The 24,070-nt window shown below is 42.0% G+C and overlaps 1 protein-coding gene across 3 annotated transcripts in view; it reads left to right on the plus strand.

Moving 5' to 3' along the window:
* Positions 1-21,055, plus strand: part of Nubpl (NUBP iron-sulfur cluster assembly factor, mitochondrial) — a 208,702-nt gene extending 187,647 nt beyond the window's left edge. For 2 of the 3 annotated variants that reach the window (XM_060387483.1, XM_060387485.1), the window contains 3 exons: positions 5,914-6,034; positions 10,372-10,454; positions 20,806-21,055. In XM_060387483.1, the coding sequence (XP_060243466.1) occupies positions 5,914-6,034; positions 10,372-10,454; positions 20,806-20,868 (267 nt within the window). In that variant the 3' untranslated portion in view covers positions 20,869-21,055. The remainder of the gene's footprint in view (positions 1-5,913; positions 6,035-10,371; positions 10,455-20,805) is intronic. The other variant, XM_060387484.1, reaches the window with a different exon arrangement.
* The last annotated feature ends 3,015 nt before the right edge of the window (positions 21,056-24,070 follow it).

The following is a 24,070-nucleotide window of genomic DNA, read 5'->3' on the forward strand; positions in this document are numbered from 1 at the left end:
GTCAGGGCAAGAACCTAGAGGTAGTGACAGAAGCAGAAACCATGGAGGAAGGCTGTTTCCTGTGTTAATCAGTCTGCCTGTTTATACATCCCAGGACCACCGGCACAGGGTTAGCCCCACCCCCAGGGACCTGGGTTCTCCCATTTCATTCCTGAATCTCGAAAAGGCCCCCACAGACTTCCTGCAGGCCAGTCTTACAGTGGCATTTTTCTCCGTTAAGATTTCCTCTTCCCAGGTTCTCTGTGTCATCTAACAAAAACCATCCAGCGTAAGGGGTTACTATCCAAAATATGCAAAGAACTCAAAACCCAACTGCAAGGAAAAAAGTGCAAAAAAACATACAATTGACCATCAGGTATACGAATGCTCAACATCACCAATTGTCAGAAATGCAAAGGAAAACCACTGGAGTCCCCCGTTGGAGGATGCTTACGTCATCCTCAGCAGATAAAGGACAACCTGAGAGAAGAAGTAGAAGGGGTCCTCCCGCATGCGGCTTGTGGAAGTGTAAATTACTGCAGCATCCTGGGGTTGTGTAGTGCTGTCTTAATTGTGTGTATATGTGTTGGGGGTGTGTACACTTACAGGTACAGATGCCCATGGAGGCCAGAAGGGGATACATGAGCTGGAGTTACAGGCAGTTGTCAAGGGTGTTGGGAACCACACTCCAGTCCTCTGCAGGAGCAGAACTTGATCTTAACTGCTGAGCCATCTCTCCACACTTTAAAATGATTTTTCAATTAAGAGTAAAGGCATATGACCCAGAAACCTTACCACTATGTGCACATCCTCTGGAGCTAAGTCAGCATGTCAGAGACATGCCTGCACTCTCAAGATCTTTGCAGTATTATTCACAGAGACCAATAGATGGGATCAGTGTAGGTAACCATCAACAGATGAGCAAAGAAAGATCATTATTTATATGCATGGTAGAAAACTGTTCAGCCTTTAAAAATCCTGTTGTTTCAACAATATAGATAAATCTAGAGGACACTATTTGAAGTGAAATAAGCCAGGCACAGAAATACAAATGTTTCTTGATATCAGTTATGTGTAAAATCTAAAAGTTCTGAGCACAGAGGGAGAGAGAATAAAATGGTGGTTATCAGAGCTGGGAGTAGGGCAGGAAAGATGTTTCCCAAAGGATGTTGCCCAAAGCAACAGGATGTTACTTCAAAGTAAATAGAACTTTACTAGTAATCCAGAGCATCCTGCCTTTCACTAACTCCCATGTGAAACCCAACTCACCAAGCTGGACACCGGCCCGTCCATGAGCTTTCTGAGACTGGGGTGACAGAGTGCTTATCTTTACAGTGTGCCTGGGTCATGATCCCAAAATTCACGTGGATGATTGACTATGGCTGCAGTTCCCCAACTCACTGTACCATGGGGACATACAAGAATATGTCTGTGTTACTCTGCAGTTTTCCAGCTGTTCTGCTGTGATTGTGGTCACATCTGTGTTGGTGCATTACCTCGATGTGCCATAGTCTAACTCAGTAGGTGGAGATGGCCCAATAGCTTTCCAGAGTGGCCAAAGCCCAGCACACCATCACGGCCTTGGGTGCTTCCTCTTTGCTTTTGTCTGGTCATTGTGATGCTCATTTTTCTCTATTCAGATGTGCTTTGGGTGTCTCCTTTGATCAAGTACTAGCAAAGCTCTTAACTGTTTTTCATCATGTCGTCTGACTTTATTGATTTGTTCTTTAGTATTTCAATCAGTCTATTGCAAAGCTTGCGTTGTAGAAGTCATGTCCTGCTCTATAGTCTCTCTTTTCTTTAAATGACATCTGCTTCTTCCTTAATATCATTAAAGTTCTATTTAATAATCATGCTTAAGCTTGTCTCTAGTGTTTCTCTGTGTTCACCTCCAAAGTAGCAAGTGTTCTCACTTGTTTTCTTCTCAAAGTGTTGTTTTGCCTTTTACATTAAGCTTCTTGTCTGTATGAAGTTAGTATTTGTGTGGTGTGGATGGTGGGCTAAGACGCCCTAGTTTCCGTGTGGCCACCCAGTTAACATGCAAGTGCTGTGTTGTTCCCGTTATAAAGCATTCATGCATAGGTCTATGCCGGGCTCTGTGCTGTTCCTGACAGCCAGCGCTGTTGTTGTTGCTAATGTTGGAGCGAAGTAGTATGTGGGTGAGGTTCTTGAGACAGTGATTCTTGAGTCGAGTGTCATTAGTTTACTCGGGTGAATGAGGAAGCACTTAGGCTGAAAGAAATCACATCTTATTAGGATAAGCGCTAAGTGTCGTCAACCCTCACTTGATTTTTTTAATTTCACTTCTGTGATTCACATCTTTACCAATAAATGGTGCTTCATGTATACCAATGCATATTTATGCTTTATATATGTGTGTTCACGTTTTATAGCACATGTGTATTAAAGTATTCTTATGTTAGTTTCATTATAAAATTGACATTACACTGTAACCGGGCTTTTTGGCTACTTTATTGGGTTCTTATATCTACTACCCTTCTCTACTACAAACCTTTCCAATCCCCAACACTAGGTAGGTAAGAAAGAAGGTGAGAGGGAAAGGAGGAATAGACCTTTTTAGACTACTTCCTGCTGATTAGGGACATCGAGTTCCTTGGGGCAAGTCCAGTCTTCATTGTCAGAATATTTCCAACCAATAAGTAGCTATCTAGCAATGCAGTAGTCCAGCAATGCAACAGTCCAGCAATCCAGCAATCCAGCAGTCTAGCAATCCAGCAATCCAGCAATGCAGCAATAGCAAAAGCAGCAGTAGGAACCAGCAGCAGCCACCTCTTTGAAGCACCTCCAGTCCCTCTCGGGGCTCTGGCATTTATAAGAGTCCCAGAATTCAAAATGTAAACTGTCCTCTGCTGGCAAAATCATGCCCCTGCCAGAGCATGAGACACATAGCCTGCTGCTGTGAACAATCTGAAGGAGTCCCATGTCCCACACCTGGGATTAAAACCAAAACATATTCACATAGCATAACTGAGTTAAAAAAAATTTCTCACCTTATTCCACAGAACTCCTAAAATAGAAATCCTAGAAAGAAAGTTATTTTCTGTGTCAGCTAAGGTGGGTGGGTTACATGCACTAATTATTTTGGTGGTTTCAGTCAGCAGCAGTGACTTCTCTTGTGTGGCACGTCCATTTTCCCTTCTTTACACTTAACTATGGCCTCGATACTGACAGAGCAGCCAGTCTAGACACCAGGACATTTCATTGGCCCAGACAGACTGCATTCCCTCACCTCATTGGAAAGGAGAAAAATCCCTACTTTGTGCCCAGCGGAGAACTGGATATATTTTAGAATAGTGATCACCTCTCACATGACTGGTCTTGGGGCACATGGCCCTGGATTTGTGTTTGTCTAAGAAAGATAAACACACAAGACAAACTCCTCTTCTTTTCCCATTATAGCATGTTGTTTGCAAACCTCGGAATAAAGTTAGTATGAGCACAGGCCTAGAGGCTGTTCCTGTCAAAACCTTTCCATGGCTTCTCTTTACACGTGTAGAACCCAGACACTTGGATGCCCACTGCAAGTTCCCCTTTCCAGCTGCCTCATACCCTAGCCCACCAAGCACTCACCACTCACGGGGCCTTGTCTTTCTAAAGGGAGCCCTGTACTTCCCTCTCTCAATTAAACATTTCTTTCTTTCCTTGTTTTTGCCCGGCTTTTCTGTCACTTAGGTCAGATTTCCTCTCTGACAGTGGAGTAGATGTAACCTTCTCTACTCTGTTCTCTTATAAGGCTCTGTACTTCTAGGACAAATCTTTTTGCTCAATCCATTTCTTCAATTACAGCGTAAGCTTTAATGCTCTGCTCACCACACTGCATGCTCTCCCTTGGGTCCAGCCCAGCTACTGGCGTGTAAGTGCACATTAAATGCTGTTTGGTTATATCTGTGTTTTTATGTCTGTGACATTTATGCGGTCTGCAGAGAGTGTGTCTGGGGTGTTTCTGTGGCCCACAGAGAATGGTTTGCTCGTGAGAAGTGAACCATAAGCTGCAGGTACATTCATTCATGCTGCACCTGTGTGCCATGGGGCTAAGAGCTTCCGGTTTAAGAATGCTTTTTTGTTCTCTCTAACTTAAAACACAGCACACCAGATTTCCCTTTTATTTAAGTGTTTTTCGTGTTCTCCTTTATTGACTAATGTTTTTTATGTTTAAGTTGAAAGCCCTACAGTCAGGGTATATATAACATTTAACATAAATGGCAGTTAAACTGCCCAAGCAATGAGGACATAATATATCACAGTCAATAAAGAAATAAATCCTGTGGTACTAAGCTATGTTTTCTCTTAGCTTTCTGGAGGTGGTACTAAATTACCAAAATTCAGCAAAAGGGTATGCACGAGTTGCTTTCAAAGCTGTGCTGCACATGCCTCCTTCACTGTGCGTCATTTCCATGTGTGTAGACAGCCTTCATCTTCCCTGCTCCTCCTTTCAGAAACAATAATAAATTTTATCACCTTTCTGCCAATCAGTGTCATTGTGGGCTGTCAATACTATTCCTCATTTAAGATGCAAATGATCTAATAATCTCCTACAGTGACGATCTTATGTTGGAGCAGATGGGTGGCACACACAGTTATCTCTGTGCTCACACAGTGGTGCTCTGCATTCTTATTCCAGAAGAGAGCTGCTGGTTAAATCCCAGTGAATGTGAGATTAAAAGGCTCATGGATGCAGATGATATATGCAGAGCTGTGTGCTTACTCAATGGTACTATTGAATAATAATGTTTTTTAAAGATCAATTTTGTGCCTAAAGCCAGTGAAACTCAGAAAGGGATGGGAACATTAGGTGAAATGTTAAAATTTTATTCAAATAGCAGCAGTAAGAGCTGACGCGAATCTCCGGCAAGCTTCAGTGTTCTCCATAGAACAACAGGGATGATAAAAACACCACTTAACAGTATTCTCCCGTGGGGAAGATGACACCGTCTAAGCCCTTGTTCTAGCCCATGACCTGGAAGGTTGGGAGCGTGTCAGCTGCCACACACTGTAAGACTCTGTCTTTCAGCCCCCGTTTTTCCTTCTCCCCTCCTGTTAGTCAACATATTCTCATCAGAGCTACATTTTCAAAGCTCGCTTTGGCCTACCACCACCTTTTGTAGCTTTTCAGCCTCAGAAATCTGTGTTGTTTCTTGTGTCTGGTGAGCATTAATGTCTTCTGATTTGTCACTGTTCCCATGGTCGTGAGCAAAGTCCCTGAAAGAAGAATGAACAGGAGAGATTTATTTGGTGCAGTTTCAGAAAGTTCAGGCTCCAGTTGCTTGGCTCCATGTGGTTGCTGAGCGTGTGGAGGAGAAGAAGCATGTGGGAGAGAACACTGTTCACTTTGTTAGGCAGGACAGAGAAAGGGATACAGGAGAGGCAGAAAGAGACAGCCTGAGGAGGCTAGAACAGGAGAGCAGGTTGTCCTTCCAAGAGCACACCCAGTAATCTAATTTTTCTAGCTGGGCCCCACTTCCAAGAGTTCCCCCCCCCCATAGCAGCAGCTGGGGAGCAAGTTTTCAGTACAAGAGCCCCTGGGAGAATGCCCATTCACACCTCACACCGCCTGGCCCTGACCTTCCTAACCATACCCTTCTGGCCCAGGGTGCAAGCCAGGTCCAGATGCTGCTGCCTTGGCTGTGCTCCCGCTCTGGCAGTTTTTGCTGCAGACATCAGCTCTTCATGTTGCCGACTCATGATCTGAAGGAGCAGTTGTTTCCGCACAGCTCTAGTCCCACGTGTCTCCTTTTAGTTTATCACTATATTGCCGTCCTCATCTCTCACTAGCTTCCGAGTTCCATAAGGGCAGACATGCTGATACTCACCAATGTATCACTAACTAGTAGGTATTCAGTAACTAGCAGGTAAATCATAGGATATGATGTGCTGTGCTTTTATTTTAATTTCAGTGTGTTTGTATTATTCTAGGTTCTTGGCCTTGTCCAAAATATGAGTGTCTTCCAGTGTCCAAACTGTCAACACAAAACTCATATTTTTGGTGCTGATGGTGCAAGAAAACTAGCACAGACCCTTGATCTTGATGTTCTAGGTAAGACCTTAGAACGCTCTTTCTCAGGGGAAGACTGGTTGCAGGGGGTGGGAAATGGCAATGAACTCTGTTGATGGAGTGTAACAGTAAGGAGTTGTTCGGGGCTTTGTGTTTTTAATGTGTTTGTGTAGTGCCACTGTATGTTAAGCGAACAGGCTTGTTCTATAGGCCATGATAAAATCTATGCTAGATTAAAAACTCCCTATATATTCAGTTTGAGGAGAGAGGTGTGGTCTGAGTACTACGAATTGAAGTCATTTTTTGTTGTTGTTGTTGTTGTTTTATTTTGTTTGTTTGTTTTTTCAAGACAGGGTTTCTCTGTGTCGCCTTGACTGTCCAAGACTCACTTTGTAGACTAAGCTGGCCTCAGACTCACAGAGATCCACCTGCCTCTGTCTCCCTGAAGGCTGGGATTACAGGCTTGTGTCACCACGCCCAGCTTGAAGTCATATTTTAAAGGACGATAGGTACCTTGGTTGCAACATTGAACAGAGACATTACTATGTAAGTAGGTGTCTGTGGACACGCTCACTCAGTGTGTTACAGGATGATTGTGTACAAATGCCTTCATGAGAAGTTCTTTGCTTGTCAGTCTCTCAACTGCAGAAGGACAGTGTCTCCTCCTGTTTACTATCATATGCAATTACCATTTCTATAAAATATGGCACCTGAATTTTTATTGCATGTACTAGTCATAGCACTGAATCAAAGAATTAATTAGCATAGGAGGAAAACAAAATCATGTTATAAGTGAAAAAATTAAACAAAAACAGATTTTGGATAAAACATGATTTTTCAAAAAGGTAACTTTTTTTTGTAATCATGAATGAGCTTCTGTTCTGGGCAAAGGCAGGTGTTACTATTTCAGATAGTTGAAAGTTAAGATTCTTTAGAGATGAAAGAATTTCAAAACATTCTCTATTATAACACAGTTTTGAAAGTTAATGCTAAACGTATTATTGTTATTATGCATTGCTCTGTAGCAGCAACTATAATACCAGATAAATGCTAATGATATATTTTGATACATTACTGTAAATATAGCCACTAATTATATTCTGAAACTGTTTTTCATTTAACTAACCTAGAAAGTTCAACAATCCAAATCTGCATAATAATGTAACAGACTGACTTTTTCTTATATAATAAAGTAAATGTGTAATTACAATGACATTATGAATTATGCTAACAGTGTAATTCCCTAACTTAGAACAAGGGGACTGCTTTGTAAGTCATTTATTTGATGCTGAAGCCTCTTATAGACTAGAAGTTCTCTTACACAGCAGCTCACAAATGTTATGATGACCTAAAGCATGTCAGAAGTATTGACTGCTGAATCCTGCTATAGGTGAGATCTCAATACTGTTACAGAGAAGATTGTTCCAAGTTCCTACTCATGTACTTAATGTAGTCGAGGGACTCCAGAGAGGTCTTCTATGGACTGCAGCAGGAACTCTGCTTATAAATGAGTTGGGATTGGGCTACTTTGTGTTTTTTTCTTTATCCTCCTGGTTTCATCCCCTATATACTATATAAGAGAGAAATGAGGATGAGGGAGGGAGATAGGAGAGAAAAGGGATAGAGGGGAAAGAAGGCCTGAATCTAATTTCTTTCCTTTTATTTCTTCTTTGACCATGGCTACTAATAAACCACAACCAACCCCACTAAATGACCAACAACCACCCACATCTCTTGGGCACCAAACATTTATGTACCCTCTAAAAAGTTCCCAGAATTCCAAACATCACAAAGTAGTAGCAACTATCTGCAGCTGGCAAAAAAACACCTTTCTGCTAGAGCATGAGGCAAATCATAGTCAGCTGCATGGACAGTCCAAGAAGCCCCACATACCTACACTGAAGTGAAAGCACATTCTTATAATATTTATGTGTTTTTTAAAGAAACCAAAGTTCCAGAATTCTCAAAAATGTTACTAGAGACTGGGGTGAGGAACTGAAAGCAGGAGAACTCGCTCAGCTAAGGTTTCCTGTTTAACATCTTCACCTCACCCCATTCTTTTATGACCTGTTGGGTTGATTGTTCCTAAAACAGATCTTTGACTTTTTCAACTTCTGTTTTAGAATGTATTTACGTCCTGTGTTACTGTGAAGGAGTGGCAGGACATGTGCCGTTGTGTTCACATGGAATTCAGAGAACAACTTTCAGGAGTCGGTTCTCTGATTCCTTGATGTGAGTCCCTGAAGTGGAACTCAGGCAAGTGTCTTTACTGACCGAGCCATCCCTCTGGCCTGAAGTGGCTCTTCAGACCCTTATCCTTATGAGCCGAGTTGATGTGAAGTAGTTAAGTCTCAGACCATCACAGACAAGGACTCCCAGCATCTAAAATGTGTCCTGACTCTTTTCTAAGACGCTCTTCCTTCCCAGGCTGCTCCTTGGGCTTCATTCCCATTCCCACTGGGGCCTCCCATGGTTTTCTGTATCTGCATGTAGTGTTATGACTATGTCAGAAGGTGATTGTATAAAATACAGGGTTGGCCTATTTTACTGTGTTTCTGCAGCAAAAAAGAAGTCATTCAAGTTTCCTTGCTATTCATAAATCAAGATAAAAACGTCCTGGGTTTCTAAGCACTTGATGTAACATTTACCCTGTCTGTTCCTGTGAGAATCCCCTACAGTCTTATATTGATCTGTAGAAGGGGCCAAAGCTGATCCTTAAATGGCTACTGAAATAATCTTATTTTTGTCATTTAGATGTTGGATATTTTATCAGGATTTTAAAGGAATAGGAGAGAGAGAGAGAGAGAGAGAGAGAGAGAGAGAGAGAGAACTTTGTTAGAGTGGTTTACAGTGTGTGGTCTGGCTGATCCAATAATGGCTCTCTCTCAACCTGTACCAAAAGGCTAATCCAGTAGTTTTTCAATTCAAAAAGCTGGATCTCTCAGTTGGTCTTCAGTCTATGTTGCAGTCAGGTTTGAATACCAGCACAGTAATTCTTCAGCAGCAGAATATAGATGAACTCGCCAGCAAAGAGTGAAGCGAAGTAGGTGAAAAGCAAAAGCTTCCTTGCATATCCTTTTATGTGGGTTAACACCCACATAAAAGGAGTTAGGGTGGGTCTTCCCCACCTCAGCGATCCAGCCAAGCAAATCTTTGGCAGGTGTGGCCAGATTCTTGGGTTTTAGTTGGTTACAGATATAGTCCGGTTGATAACCTAGATTAGCATCATGAATATTTATGAAAAAGTGAAGATTCTGTGAGCAGAGTATAGCAGTATTCACATACAAAAATGTTTTCATAAAACCCATTTCACACATGAACTAAAAAAATGTAAAAATAACTGGTTAAAAGAAATGCAATTGCAAAGCTGGCTGATAATAGCAGCCTGAAACATCTGTCCCTCCACCAGCCATGTGTAATAAATTACAATATTTTGTGACATAGGCTTCTTCATTGTGTATATTGCTTGGCAGGTGTGGTATGAGGTATTGACATAAAATACACATTTACACACACATTTTGGTCTTTATGGGTATCTGGGGCACTTGTAAGAATGCTGAGAGGAGTGGCAGGCAGTTCTGCTTCTGACTACTGTTCTCAGCCTTCAGGATTGTGGGTCAAAGCACTCTGCTATAAACATGATGATGCACATGGCTGTGCCCTCGTCAGTCTGTGTGCTGACCATGTTTCTCAAGAACACACCAAGTTCACAAGTTCTGTGCCATGCTACATGGGTTGGTAGGTAGTGAAAAAGAACAATGTATCAAAAATGGGTTGATATTGGGATTGACTTCCTTTAAAAATGTTTTTGTTACACTTTTTTGGTTTGTGTATGTGTGTATTGGTGCAGGTACCATGGGACATAGGTGGAGGTCAGAGCACAACTTGGTTCTCTCCTTTCACCATGCAGGTCCTGGGGCTTTAGGAGCAAGCCCCTTTACCTGCTGAGCCATCTTGCCAGCCCTGTATGACACTTGTCTGCACTCACTCATGTGGCAGCATCAGGAAGATTCTTTGGTGCCTCTACATCCTTTCCTCATCCAAATATCTCTATCAGCTATTACAGGAGAAAAACACTTACAATGTCCTCTAAGCCATTCTTTGACTGGAGCTCTTCAGCAAAGAACAAGTCAGACTCCTCATTTCTTCTTTGTTGCCCCAGAGCTTGTACCTACGCATACCTAGTTGCTCAATTGCCTTAAATGGGATTTTTCACCCTAAGTTTGCACTTAAGATTCCTCAAAGCAAATTGAGGGCAGGCATAATCCAACTTACTTTGAGAGATTTTACTCAGCATCTTTCTTTCGGGAGTTGGAGTAGTGCCATTGTGAATGCCTGTGTAAGCGTCCCTGATTCTGACGCTCTTGTGGGCTTTGCAGGGGATGTTCCCTTACACCTCAGGATACGGGAGACTTCGGATGCAGGTCAGCCGGTTGTGTTTTCTCACCCTGAAAGTGAAGAGGTACGTTACATTCTGTGTGTCTGTCTGTCTTTTCATGGGATGTAGTTGTGTTGGGGAGATCAAGTCAACCTTGCTTGTGCACAGGACATACATATACGTATATGTCTATATATATGTCTGTCTATCTGTATACATATATGTATATATATATACATATATATATACACATATATATATATGGAGAGAGAGAGAGACACACACACACAAACACAAAGGCTTGATTTAAGTCATGCGGCATGTCCTGCACTAGGCTGTAAGAGTGGATTCCCAAACTCACAGTTCAAAGAAGGGACACTTGACTTCCCAGCAGTTTTCTTCCCATCGTGAGAACTTACAACATTCTCATCTTGCTGGCCAGCAACTCCTGCCTGCTCAGTATTACACCTTGAGCTGGTGTTTGAAAGAAGAGAAGCTGGTGTGCGAAGCTGTGCACATGGAGTCCCCAGTCAGAAGGGATGAGATGTTCCTAGTGTTTACTTGATGAATATGACTGGGGAGTAGGTCAGGAAACTGGTAGGGTTTTATTAGCCAGCATCATAAGGGATAAAACTGATGGGTATTATCAGTCACCAATAAATGACATTTTTAAGGATAAAATGTGTTATTACAATGTCTTCTGAAAACAGACACGAAATCAGTCACATGTATCTGTTTCCTGTTAGTCTTTGCCATTTACCTTGGAAACGCAGTGTGTCATCTTGGACGTAGTTTCATGCCCCCTTCTCCTAGGACATGTATCCCTGTTCCCTAGGAGCTTCTGTTCTTGCTCTAGCCCTGCCTCAGCAGACTGGACTGTCCACTTGTGACAGCTGCCCTGCTCACTTTTGTTCATGCCTCTGATCTGTGTGAACAAGAAAGTAAAAGAACCACGTCTGGTTAATGCCATGAATAAAGTGAGCGCTGCTTTGACTAGTCTGCTGGACAGTCAGCACCTCTTTGAGAGATGCCTGTGGTGGCGCACAGCGCCTCTAACTGTCTCGGTGTCAGCAATGGCGTGCAGCTGCTGGAGTGTGACCTTTGAATGAATCAATATAGTGCTTATCCTTGTTTTCGTCCTCTCTGCTTTCCAGGATTAAATTTCCTTTCCACTTTTTCTTTAAAGAACTTTCAGATAAGCAAAGCCACAACTCTTTATTGCTTTCATATTAAAGTATGGTAACCTCAACTATCAAAAATATTTTTTCAACATACAGTATATGAAAAGTTCAAAATGAGATTTTTTTTTAAAAAAATATGCACATTTAAATGAATTCCAAGGGCAGAATATTTAAAGGTATTCTATGGTGATTCCTTACAGATAATAGTATTTTCTATGAATTTAATTATGATTTGAGATTTTAAGGTATTTCTATCTGTTCATTATTGCTTTTTTCCTTTAAAATACTCCAAAAATAAGAAGCATATTAAACTAGAGGCATGTCATTTAACAGAGAGCATGTAACAAATTACCCAAAGACAATATTCATTTTAAAAGTAGAGTTTGTGGGATTTTTGGAGTTTGTGTTTCTGTGTCCTGATCTATATGTGTGAGTACTGGTTCTCATTGTTTCTACATGACAGTACTGAGGGTCCTAAAACAGCCTCAGTCATTTTAGCTAGGCTAGTTTTAGTGAAGTTTCTTCAAAAAATAATGAAAAAAGTCACATGTTCATCAATGTTAAATGTGAAGTCTTCTGATCAGCTTTACATGGTCATTGTCACAAATAAGAAAGCATGTAATACCTAGGTCCTTGTTCTCCAGCCATTGGAGCCATTACTTGCTATTCTGAGACTGCAGACGTTATTACTGGTCATTTTTTAATAATAGTAGTCACAGGACCATACACCAGTCAGGCCTTTATTTATATGAGTTCTGTCCTCATATCAACTCAATGTGTTACGTAGAGAATCCCCATATTGCAGTTGAGGAAACTGAAACTTGAGGAAGCTGAGTGATTTTCCCAGGGCTGTGACAGAGCCAGTAAACTGTGAAATAGTAAAAGTCTAGTCTGTTCTTCACAGATACTGATCCCTTTACATTGTGTCAGCTGGCTCCCATATTAATAGCTCCAACTTCTAAAAGCCTGGCACAACACTTAGGTACATTAGCACCATTTCCTACCTGATTCCCATGGCATCCTTCTGAAGCAGGTTATTCTTTTTTTTAGAAGGCACTGGCACACTCAACATTCACAACCCATGCTCTCTCTTCCCAGTTCAGTTTTCGCTTGACTTTCATTGCAGGCCAGCTGGATGTGTCTAGAGTGCATGTGAGCTGGCCTCCAGGTCACCTCTTCTTTGAGCAGCACAGAGCCCTGGAGGAGAGGCTGAGGAAAATCTGTCCCTCGGTTTCTGTAGCAAAGACAGCCATGCAACAGGTCACAGATCTTGATCTGCTCAAACTATCCCTGGAAATTGTGTCCAGAATATGGCAGGATATATTTTTCTGGGAAATTTCCCAAGATCTGTGCTAACAGTCACAAAAAAAAAAAAAAAAAAAAAAAAAAAAAAAAACCTCTGAAGGGATGGAAAAGCCCAGAATCAGAGCCATTGCCAACCTGCCGCGAAGAGGAACCCAAAAATGATTTCCCCAAGCTCTTGAATCTTTCTCTCCATCTGAATGTTGACTTCATGGTGAGAGGGTTAAATGTGATCCATGGAACTGCACTGGAAGATGCCAACTAGACCAGAGCTGCCCTTCTTGCCTTTAAAACCTGCTTTCTAAAAGTGTTCTAGCCACGAAATGCCTTTCCTTTCTACTCAATAAAGCTCTGGGTCCATTTATGCCCTTACATGGCATTAAATAAATGTTACTCTCCTGGCACCTACAGTTCAGGGTTGCGGGATGTGAGTTGTAAAGTCAGGTTCCCAGCTTCAGCATTAATGATAATATTTCTGGATATTACAGAGCTATAGTGAAACCTGCCTGTAGCTATGATGAATCTGGCCTGCTGATAACATCCTCCCCGCCCCCCAATTAAATTAAATTTTGCTTCTGAAAGTTGAACTCTCCAGTAATGTTTAACTTTCAGGAGAGATGAACACTACAGTGGTGGAGATTTAGTAAAAGGTGTGGGCTCTGCTGAATGTAAGGCATCATTTAAAAAGTTAGAAGGGCTTGTGACACCAGTTAAGAAGAGCTAATGGACGAAAAGGGGGACATAACAACAGACACTGAGGAAATCCAAACAATCATTAGGTCTTACTACAAAAGCATAAACGCCACAAAATTTGAAAATCTAAATGAAATGGACAGTTTTCTTGACAGATTCCATTTATCAAAATTAAATCAAGATCGGGTAAATAGATTGAATAGTCCTACATCCCCCAAGGAAATAGAAACAGTCATCAAAAGTCTCCCTTCCAAAAAAAGCACAGGGCCAGTTGGTTTCAGCGCATAACTACCAGACCTTTAAAGAAGAACTAACCCCAATTGTCTTCAAAAATTTCCACAAAACAGAAACAGAAGGAACATTACCAAACTCTTTCTATGAAGCCACGGTCACCTTGATACCTAAACCACACAAAGACCCAACAAAAAAAGAGAACTTCAGACCTATCTGTCTTATGAACATTGATGCAAAAGTATTCAATAACATACTTGCAAACCGAATCCAAGAACACATCAAATATATCATCCACCATGACCAAGGAGGCTTCATCCCAGGCATGCAGGGATGGTTCTATATACAGAAATGCATCATGTAATCTACCATATAAACAAACTGAAAGAGAAAAACCACATAATCATCTCTTTAGATACTGAAAAAGCATTTGACAAAATTCAACACCCATTCATGTTTAAAGTCTTGGAGAGATCAGGGATACAAGGAACATACCTAAACATAGTGAAGACAATATACAGCAAGCCTATAGCCAACATCAAACTAAACGGAGAGAAACTTAAATCAATCCCACTGAAATCAGGGACAAGACAAGGCTGTCCATTGTCCCCATATCTCTTCAACATAGTACTTGAAGTCCTAGCTAGAACAATAAGACAACTAAAGGAGATCAAGGAGATACAAATTAGAAAGGAAGAAGTCAAAGTATCACTATTTTTTTTTCAATGCAGTTTATTCAGGAACCTTGAACAATCATCTAACCCTGGGGAAAGCCAGCCCACAGCTTAAATAGCCTCTGGGTAGCCAACCCAGGCGTGCCACGTGGGCAATGCAGATAGGTCCACATACATGGAAGCAAGCCAGATCCTCAGCCTTAGCCAAATGTGGAATTGTTCGTGACAGAGAGCACTCACCATCGGGAAGGTGGAAGGCAGAAACCAGCTCCATCTTTAAGGCATAGCATTCCGCAGCTCTCTATAGTTCTCCCTTTTTGTTTTAGACGCATCAGGCAAGAGTAGAGGTCTGATCTCTGATATTAGAAATAAATTGGGACTTTGTACTGATGTTCATTTAGGTGTCATCCACCCAAAGAGCATCAGACCCGACCGATACCTTTTTCTCAGAGGCGGGACCTGGGGCATCAACCCGCATGCAATCAGACATGCTCTTCTCTGGGTCCAAAGCGGCTGACCCTGAGTGCAGTGCTTAGCCTCGCATCCTGAGCGTATCATTTTAGCTTTTTATGGTATCCAACCATGCTTGGGGAGAATGTCCTGCTTCAATGGCTGTAAAGGCCTGAATGATCATGGCTGCATCACACTGTTGTGAGACTCTAATCTTGCATATATACCACAGGCAAACCAAGGAGACCAACACCAGAAGGCCTGCTAACGCTCCCATGCCCGCCCATTCCTTCAGATGATTCATGGCTGCAGCAATCCATGTTGATAATCCTGTGGCTAGTCCTGTGTCCACTCTGGTAGAATTTACTGTGACAATGGCCACTCTTAGCTGCTCCATCGTAGTATCGAATTCTCCAGTCCAATTACCTAAAATATAGCTAGACAATTGTTTAGACAGATTTGCAGCGCAGGAAAAATTCTCATGTTGTATGCTAGTGACACAAAGTCCAGCATACTTTCATTGACAGCCAGGTTGAGCGATTTGCCATAGGGTATCAATTTGCTCCTGCAAGAGGTCAATCCTCTGATTGAACACCATCAAGCTTCCTTTTAGTTGAGCATTAATTCCTTTATGTACAACTAAGGCATGAGCTACATTGGCTAAATGATTATTCAGGGTCTGAGCAGTCTGCCCAGTATGACTCATGGCTAATGCCCTGGTGGTAGCTCCAACAGCCGCCAATGAGATGGTAGTAACAATGGTGGCTGTAGTTCCAAGATCCCTTTTCTGTCTGAAGAGAGTCATAGTGTGAGGGGCATCAATGGGCACAGGCACCCAGTCAGGCATGCGAGTAACCAGGGCATACCTAAATTTACTAGCATTCCAGCATTGGGCAAAAAAGCAAGCAAAGTATCTCTATTTGCAGATGATATGATAGTATACATGAAAGACCCCAAAAATTCAACCAGAGAACTCCTTCAGCTGATAAACACTTTCAGCAAAGTGGCTGGATACAAAATTAACTCAAAAAAAAAAAAAAAAAAAAAAAAAAAAACCAAAAAAACAGAAGCCCTCCTGTATACCAAAGACAGAAGGGTGGAGAATGAAATTTGGGAAACAACACCCTTCACAATACCCACTAATAACATAAAGTACCTTGGGGTGACTCTAACCAAGCAAGTGAAAAACCTGTTTGAAAAAAACTTCAAGTCTCTGAAGAAATTGAAGAAGATATCAGAAGATGGAAAGATCTCCCGTGCTTATGGATTGGTAGGTTTAACATAGTGAAAATGGCCATCCTGCCAAAAGTAATCTACAGATTCAATGCAATTCCTATCAAAAAACCAACACAATGCTTTACAGACCTTGAAAGAAAAATTCTCAACTTCATACGGGAAAACAAAAAATGCAGAATTGCCAAATCCTCTACAACAACAGATCATCTGGAGGTATCTCCATCCCTGATCTCAAGCTGTACTACAGAGCAATAAAAACTGCATGGTATTGGCATAGAAACAGAATGGTGGATCATTGAAATTGAAGAGAAGACTCAGAAATAAACCCACACACCTACAGATACTTGATTTTTTACAAAGAAGCCAAAACCATACAATGGAAAAAAGACAGCATCTTCAACAAATGGTGCCAGGCTAACTGGATGCCTACATGCAGGAAAATGCAAACAGATCCATATTTCTCACCCTGCACAAAACTAAAGTCCAAGTGGATCAAAGACCTCAACATAAAACCAGAAACACTAAATCAGTTAGAAGAAAAAGTGGGGAAGAGCCTTGAATTCGTTGGCACAGGCTCTAAGATCAACAACCAATAAATGGGACCTCATGAAACTGAAAAGCTTCTGTAAAGCAAAGGACACTGTTGTCAGAACAAAACAACAGCCTACAAACTGGGAAAGGATATTCACCAACCCTATGTCTGACAGAGGTCTAATATCCAGAATATATAAAGAACTAAAGAACTTAAAAAGCAACAAATCAAGTAATCCAATAAAAAAAATGGAGTAGAGAGCTAAACAGAGAATTCTCTGTAGAAGAATATAGAATGGCAGAGAAACACTTAAAGAAATGCTCAATGTCCTTAGTTATTAGGGAAATGCAAATCAAAACAACACTGAGATTTCACCTTACACCCATCAGAATGGCTAAGATTAAAAACTCAAGTGACAACACATGCTGGAGAGGATGTGGAGAAAGGGGAACCCTCCTCCATTGCTGGTGGGAATGTAAACTTGTATAACCACTCTGGAAATCAGTCTGGTGCATTCTCAGACAATTAGGAATAGCGCTTCCTCAAGATCCAGCTATACCACTCCTAGGCATGTATCTAAAATATACTCAAGTACACAACAAGGACATTTGCTCAACCATGTTCATAACAGCTTTATTCATAATAGCCAGAAGCTGGAAACAACCCAGATGCCCCTCAGCTGAGGAATGGATACAGAAATTGTGGTATATCTACACAATGGAATATTAGTTAGCAATAAAACACAAGGAAATCATGAAATTTGCCAGCAAATGGTGGGGTCCAGAAAAGATCATCCTGAGTGAGGTATTCCAGAAGCAGAAAGACACATATGGTATAGACTCACTTAAAAGTGGATATTAGATATATAATATAGGATAAACATACTAAAATCTGTACACCTGAAGAAGCTGAACAAGAAGAAGGACCCTGGGTAGGAGGATCAATCCTCACTCAGAAAGACAAACATGGACATTGGAGGAAGGAGAGAACAGGAAGCAGGAAGAGGGCCTCTGAAAGACTCTACCTAGCAGGGTATAAAAGCAGATGCTGAGACTCATAGCCAAACTTTGGGCAGAGTGTAGGGAATCTTAGGAAAGAAGGGGGAGATAGAAAGACCTGGAGGGGACAGGAGCTTTATAGGGAGAGCAACAGAACCAAAAAATCTGGACACGGGTCTTCTCTGAGACTGATATTCCAACCAAGGACCATGAATGGAGATAACCTAGAACTCCTGCTCAGATGTAGCCCATGGGAGCTCAATCTCCAAGTGGGTTCCCTAGTAAGGGGAACAGGGACTGTCTCTGACGTGAACTCAGTGGCTGGCTCTTTGATCACCTCCCCCTGAAAGGGGAGCAGCCTTATCAGGCCACAGAGGAGGACAATGCAACCAGTCCTGATGAGACCTGATAGACTAGGGTCAGAGGGAAGGGGAGGAGGACCTTTCTATCAGTGGACTTGGAGAAGGGCATGAGAGGAAATGAGGGAGGGAGGGTGAGATGGGGAGGTTATAAAGGAGAGGGCTATAGTTGCCATACAAAGTGAATAAAGTATAATTAACATATAAAAGATAAAAATTTAATTTTATAAAAAGAAGAGCTAATGGTTGCTACCTACCATGTGAATGGCCCAAACTTCTGCCATGTGCCTCAGTTAGGAAAGAAGACGAAATGAAACACAGAATGAATGTTGTAACAACCAGAGAATGCAGTAGCAGGACAGATGGTAGGTGCTTTGAATTCAGAACTCTAAATGTCATAGCATCACCTCACCTCATGCCGGTGGCATTGCAATTGTTGACCTTTGACTGAGACTAGTTCACATGGAATGGACCAATGACAGATGATTTTATGGCTTTATAGTTTGTATCAGATAAAAATTAGCATAGAGAATGATGTCTTCTTAGAAGTTATTCTTGGTGAAAATTTTCAAATATAAGTGGAAGCTTTATTATCTTTTAATTCCTAGATTATCACCCCACTGCCTTAATATGAACTAAATATGATAGACCAACTACAAATATTTCAAAACAAAAATGAAACTAACTTCTATACATTATTCACTCTGGTCCCATTTGTTTCATATTGCCTGGTAAATGACAGAGCAGACAGTGTCTTCAACTGGCCTATTAGACAGATCTGTAATAATAGCAGGGCAGTTGAGTTAATGAACGAAAGAGTTAACAGTTTGAGAAATCTCAGTTGTATATTTTACATGGATGTATTTGTGGCTTTTATGCTAGATAAAGGAAATACGGGAATTTCATTATTCTTCAAGAGGAAATGTCCTCCAAAAGCTTTCATGTAACTGTTCAAACTCCTGCTCTTTCCCACCCCTTCTGTTTTTGGAGTTTTGATAGTCTCATGTAGCCTAGTCTGCCTTTGAACTCACTATAGCCAAGGAGGACCTTCCTCTCCTGCTTCTACCTCCGAGCTGCTGGGGTTATAGGTGTGTGACACCATTCCTGACCAGTCTGTTCATTTCCTGGGGCATAAAAGTAAAGCAGTGACCACTTAGGAGTGCATGCCCTGTGCCAGCACTTTACATGCCTCCTCAAAACGCTTGGAAGTGTGTGCTGCTCCCAAAGCCATTTTACAGCTGTAGAAACAGCCCAGGAAGGGTATGTAACCAGCCCAAGGCCCCTCAGCTAATCAAGAATGAAACCAAGACTCCAAACCCAACCTGTGAGGCTCTAGGTACCAGCTCCTCTCCCCTGAGTTGTCGTGCCTCCTTCTAAATCAGAACATCTCACAAATTTCCTAGCACAGTGCTTCAAATGCAGTAAGGATTTGTTGAAATGATGCAGCATTGCCTGAAAATATCCAGTCTCAACAATTTTGTCCAGATCAAAACTGTTAAAATCAGCACTTTCAGGATCACCACAGCAAATGCCAGTCTAACCACGATCTTGCGTGTGATACACTGGGAGTCTAAGCTCCATTAAAGAGCAAAAACTGAGTGTGAGAAATTGAATTATTCTAGAATCACCTACAAGTTTTTGTATTGTGGTAGGCTTATGTCTCTAATTTAATATAGGCAAGTGCTAAAGGATTATGGAATGATGTCCTTGATCCAGCTATTGGGGCTCAGGCATAAATGATGTGTGACATAGAGCAAACAGGTGCCAGGAACTCTCCGTAGTATGTAGCCCTGGAGGGACCAAGAGGCTGGTCACTGTGGCCCAAAGTCCAACTTATCACCAAGGAGTCATGATGTTTTAGACAGTCTTCACTTCTCTAGATGGTTTCCTCATCTATAGTGAAGGTGAGTATAGAATTTATCCCTGGTAACTATGAGGTCACCAGGAAACTGGGTAGTGGTAATTTGCTTATAACTATACTGGAGTAGAAATTCTGCTTTTGCAAAATCTTAATACGGGTATGGTAGCACTGGGGAGACTGAGGCAGGAGGATTCTAAATTCAAGGCTAGCATAGACTGATGGTGAAACCCTGCCTCAAAAAACTAAAGTCACACTGCTCCATGCTTACTGTGTATTGGTAAGATCAGCCGTTACTATTGCGCTTGTATAAGAGAATTCTTTACATTCAGGTCTCATGGTCATTGTAACCAGAACAAAGGGGACTGGGCTAGCCTGTGTCTTTGGATCCATTCTTAACAATGCCTTGTGGTGCTGAGAATTCCACAGAAGAAGTATGTGACACTTGACCCACAAAGTTTTGCCCAAATTGAGCCGAGAAGAGCTGTCTTGTGCTCAGTGCTGGTGTTGTGGCTGTCTCAGGGAGAATGAGGAAAATGCTTCCTCACGAGAAAACACGGGTAGTAAGAAATAGCTCTCTTTCTGTCGGCTAATTCCTTTTATGCCAAACAAGAGTTGACAGTGTCTAACTCAGAATTTCTCAGAGGAGGAAGGTCTAATTTTTCTGCAACTTGATTTTGTTAATTTGCTGACATTGGAATTAGAATTTGCAATAGAGCAGTTGCTGGAATTGAATTTTTTTCCAGACAGCCATCACGTAAATAGCCTCACATAGTGAGAAACTCTTCCCCGGCCACCTGCAGTGTACACAGCCGTTAGTCTACACCGCAGCCTGCTGCCTTATTGTCTGTGGCCATCTGTGGCAAGCAGTTCAGGAGTCATTGCTGGGAAACAGAGAACAATGCGTTTCTTCTTTTCCAGGCCAAAGCTTACCTGCACATTGCTTCCGAAGTGGTAAGAAGACTGCAGCCACCTCCAGCATGAGCCCCGAGGCCCTGGAACTGCCCTGGTATTTGATAACCATGAACTGTGAAAAATGAGCATTGCTGTAGTGTGGTGCCCACTAAAATAATGATGATTGTGATTTTTCTTTTCATTTCTGAAGAAATAATGTCTCATTTTCAGATTTGACTTGACAACCTGTGACTCACAAATAAAATATTTCTGTGTCTGTGCTGCCTGCTCTGTTTAGGGGTTTTGAAGGCCGGTGTGTCAGCCGCAGTGCTGGTTCTTTGTGTGGGGCTGACGGCTGCTGTGTCCGCTGCACTGCGCTCCGTCCATTGAGCCGCCTCTGAGAGACTGTGGCCTCGTGATGCTGCAGTCCCAGGGCTGGAGAGAACTGCTGCATCACAGCTAGTCACTCAGAGGGCTTACTAAATGTCTGTGGGGGTAAAGGCAACACCTGCCACCAGGCAGTTTGGATCTTGCCTGTAGCCCTGTCTTAATCACGTTCTTGAAAAAAGAACTACTGCACATGGCCCAGACTTGCCCAGACTTGATGGATCTGAGTCTCCAGGATGGGGCTGGGACATTGATAATGATTTTGATTATGACAGTGTCTTAGTCAGTGTTCTATCGCTGTGAAGAGACGCTGTGACCACGGTAGCTCTTATAAAGGAAAACGTTTAATTGGGGCTGGCTAACGTCTCAGAAGTTTAGTGCATTGTCAGCATGGCCGGAAGGATGGGCACACATAGGCAGACTTGGTGCTGGAGAAGGAGCTGAGATTTCTACATCCGGCCTGTTTCTAGCAGATGACCAAGCTGGATTCAGCCACTTTGATAGTTTGCTGCTAGAGTCCTTTCTTATACATTAAGCATTTTTGATTGCAAAAGAGGGGGTTATAATTCACTATGCTCATGACATCCCAACCCCTCCTCAGGAGTAGCTCGTGGTGCTCATGTTTCCAAGAGTAGACTTTGAAAACCTTGTGTCTTGTCTGATTGAAGCACAGGTCAAGGGCATTCCACGGTCAGAGCTGTACAGCTGTGAGGCTTGATGAGAGTGCGGAGTGCACCGTGGTTTATGGTCAGTTGTACGGAAGTGGTCTGTGACCTTTGGCAAAACCTGTAGTGTCCTATGATGCTGCTTTTTAATTGGTAGCTAGAAAGTTAATCAAAGGGCAAATATACCTTCAAACAAACAATGACATAGACATATCTAGCACCTTATATGGGAGAGCCAAAAAGTCAGGTTTCCTGCAGTGAGTGGGTGGTTAGATGGTTATAATCTTCTCTACCATGAAATGCTGCTCCACAGATGAAAATAAGAAAACTGAGGATTTCAGAAGACCATCCCAAAAAACTGAACCATGTGATCCGCTTGTAGATAGATGGCTTTGAAATGAAAAGGTTGGTAGATTAGCTTGCAGGCATGTAAAGAAAGGGTGGAGACAGACATTGAATGTGACCATGAAAGAACATTGTGCGGGATCCCAGTAAGGATGGCGGTATTTCTCACTGCAGTGCTAGAGACTGAATTTAGGACTTCATGCGTTCTAGGCCAGGGCTCTACCATGGAACTACAATGCTATCCCTCTTTTCTCTTTTTCTTTTTGAGACAGATCTCACTAAGTTCTCCAGGCTGCTTGAACATGCTGAGTAAGCCAGGATAGCTGTGAATTCTTGTATCTCACTCAGCCTATGTCATAGCTGGGATTACAGGCCTGCACCACTAGGCTGGCTGGTTGAAGTCTTCTCTATTATGGTTTTTTTTTTTTTTTTTTTTTTAGTGCCTCTTTGTGATTTTGAGATTTTACTATAGTTTTACATGTTACTACTCACTGAAGGGACTTGAGTTACAGGAACATGGAATCTCTGCTTTGCTTCTTAAAGTGGCATGCAAATATATAATTATCTCAAGACAAAGTAAAAAATTTAATTAAAAGTAAAATCTGTATATAAGATGAAATGTGGGGTCCAAGTTATCCATACCAACTCCTGAGGAAAAACTTGTGGGACTTAGGTTTTCAGGGTTGGCAGAAAACGCCTCTACCCACTGAGCCCTCTCATGGTCTCAAAAGCTTTTTAAAGGGGTTGGAGAGGGCAGTTATGAAATTAATACACACATAACTGAAGGTGGACATTTGAGTTGTTACAGCATTTCCTCTAAATCCTGCCACCTTGAACTTTCCTAGACAGTGTTTTGGTGTTGGTGGGTTTCTGTTGAATTAGTGAAACTGTTGAATTGAGTGAAACTGTTGACAGTTTTTGTTGAACAAAAGATCTTAACCTGTTTCAAATTTGCCATACTTTTTCCTTCATATGACTTTTGTGACATATCTTAAGGCCATGAGAGCACTACTTTGGATGGATGAGGTTTGTTGTTGTTGTTTTCTCTGTGGATACCTGATTTTCCAGGACCAGTGGCAATGTCTGTTCTCCTTTGCTACCACCTTCTGTATGAAGCCAGTGGCTGCTTGTCCCGCCTCTATTAGAGTCCACTGTTTTGTTTGTCTTTGTGCCACTAACTCACTGACTTGTTCATCACTGCCATGTTCTAGGAGAATACATTAGCCATCCATGATTCTTTGTCTCCCATGGTAAACAGTTCTGAAATCCAAGGGAGAGAACTTCAGTTTGGCTGGGGATGCGGGGGGGGTGGGGTGGGGGGGTGGGAGCAATGTCACACCCACACTTGAGGCTTGGAGGGAAAAGTGTGTGAACTACAGAGTTTTAATTTTCTCAAAACTGCTCAATAACTGAAGCTCTGTAGCAACTCAGGCTGACCTTCAGGCTGTGGCTTGTCCTGCTACTTCCTGTGCTAAAGGTCTGCTGCACCACTGCCAGCTCCCCACAAGCCTTTCTCCGCCAGCTTTCCGATAGAGCACACGGCGTTCCCCTCAGACAGCTGACTTTTGCCTATGATCTGTCGTCTTTACAGACTTTTGTTTTGGAAACTGAATTTACTATGTAGATAAGGCTGGCCTTGAACTGGAAATCCTCCTGCCTCTGTATTCTGAGTGCTAGGATACATACAGGAGGGATCATCATTATCTCGTGCCTTATTTTAAACCACTCTAAAAATGAGTTGTGTAAATTAAAAATGACGGCAGTATTTGTGGTTTTATAACAAGTGAAAACCAAATATATGGTAGTCATGCATGTGGTACAAATGGTTAGGACTGAGGGAGTGCTACTTTAAGAAACTTACAGGAGAAATTTTGCTTGAAGCTAGGTCATGAATA

Source organism: Meriones unguiculatus, chromosome 7 (genome assembly GCF_030254825.1).
Source record: "Meriones unguiculatus strain TT.TT164.6M chromosome 7, Bangor_MerUng_6.1, whole genome shotgun sequence".
NCBI classification, from domain to species: domain Eukaryota; kingdom Metazoa; phylum Chordata; class Mammalia; order Rodentia; family Muridae; genus Meriones; species Meriones unguiculatus.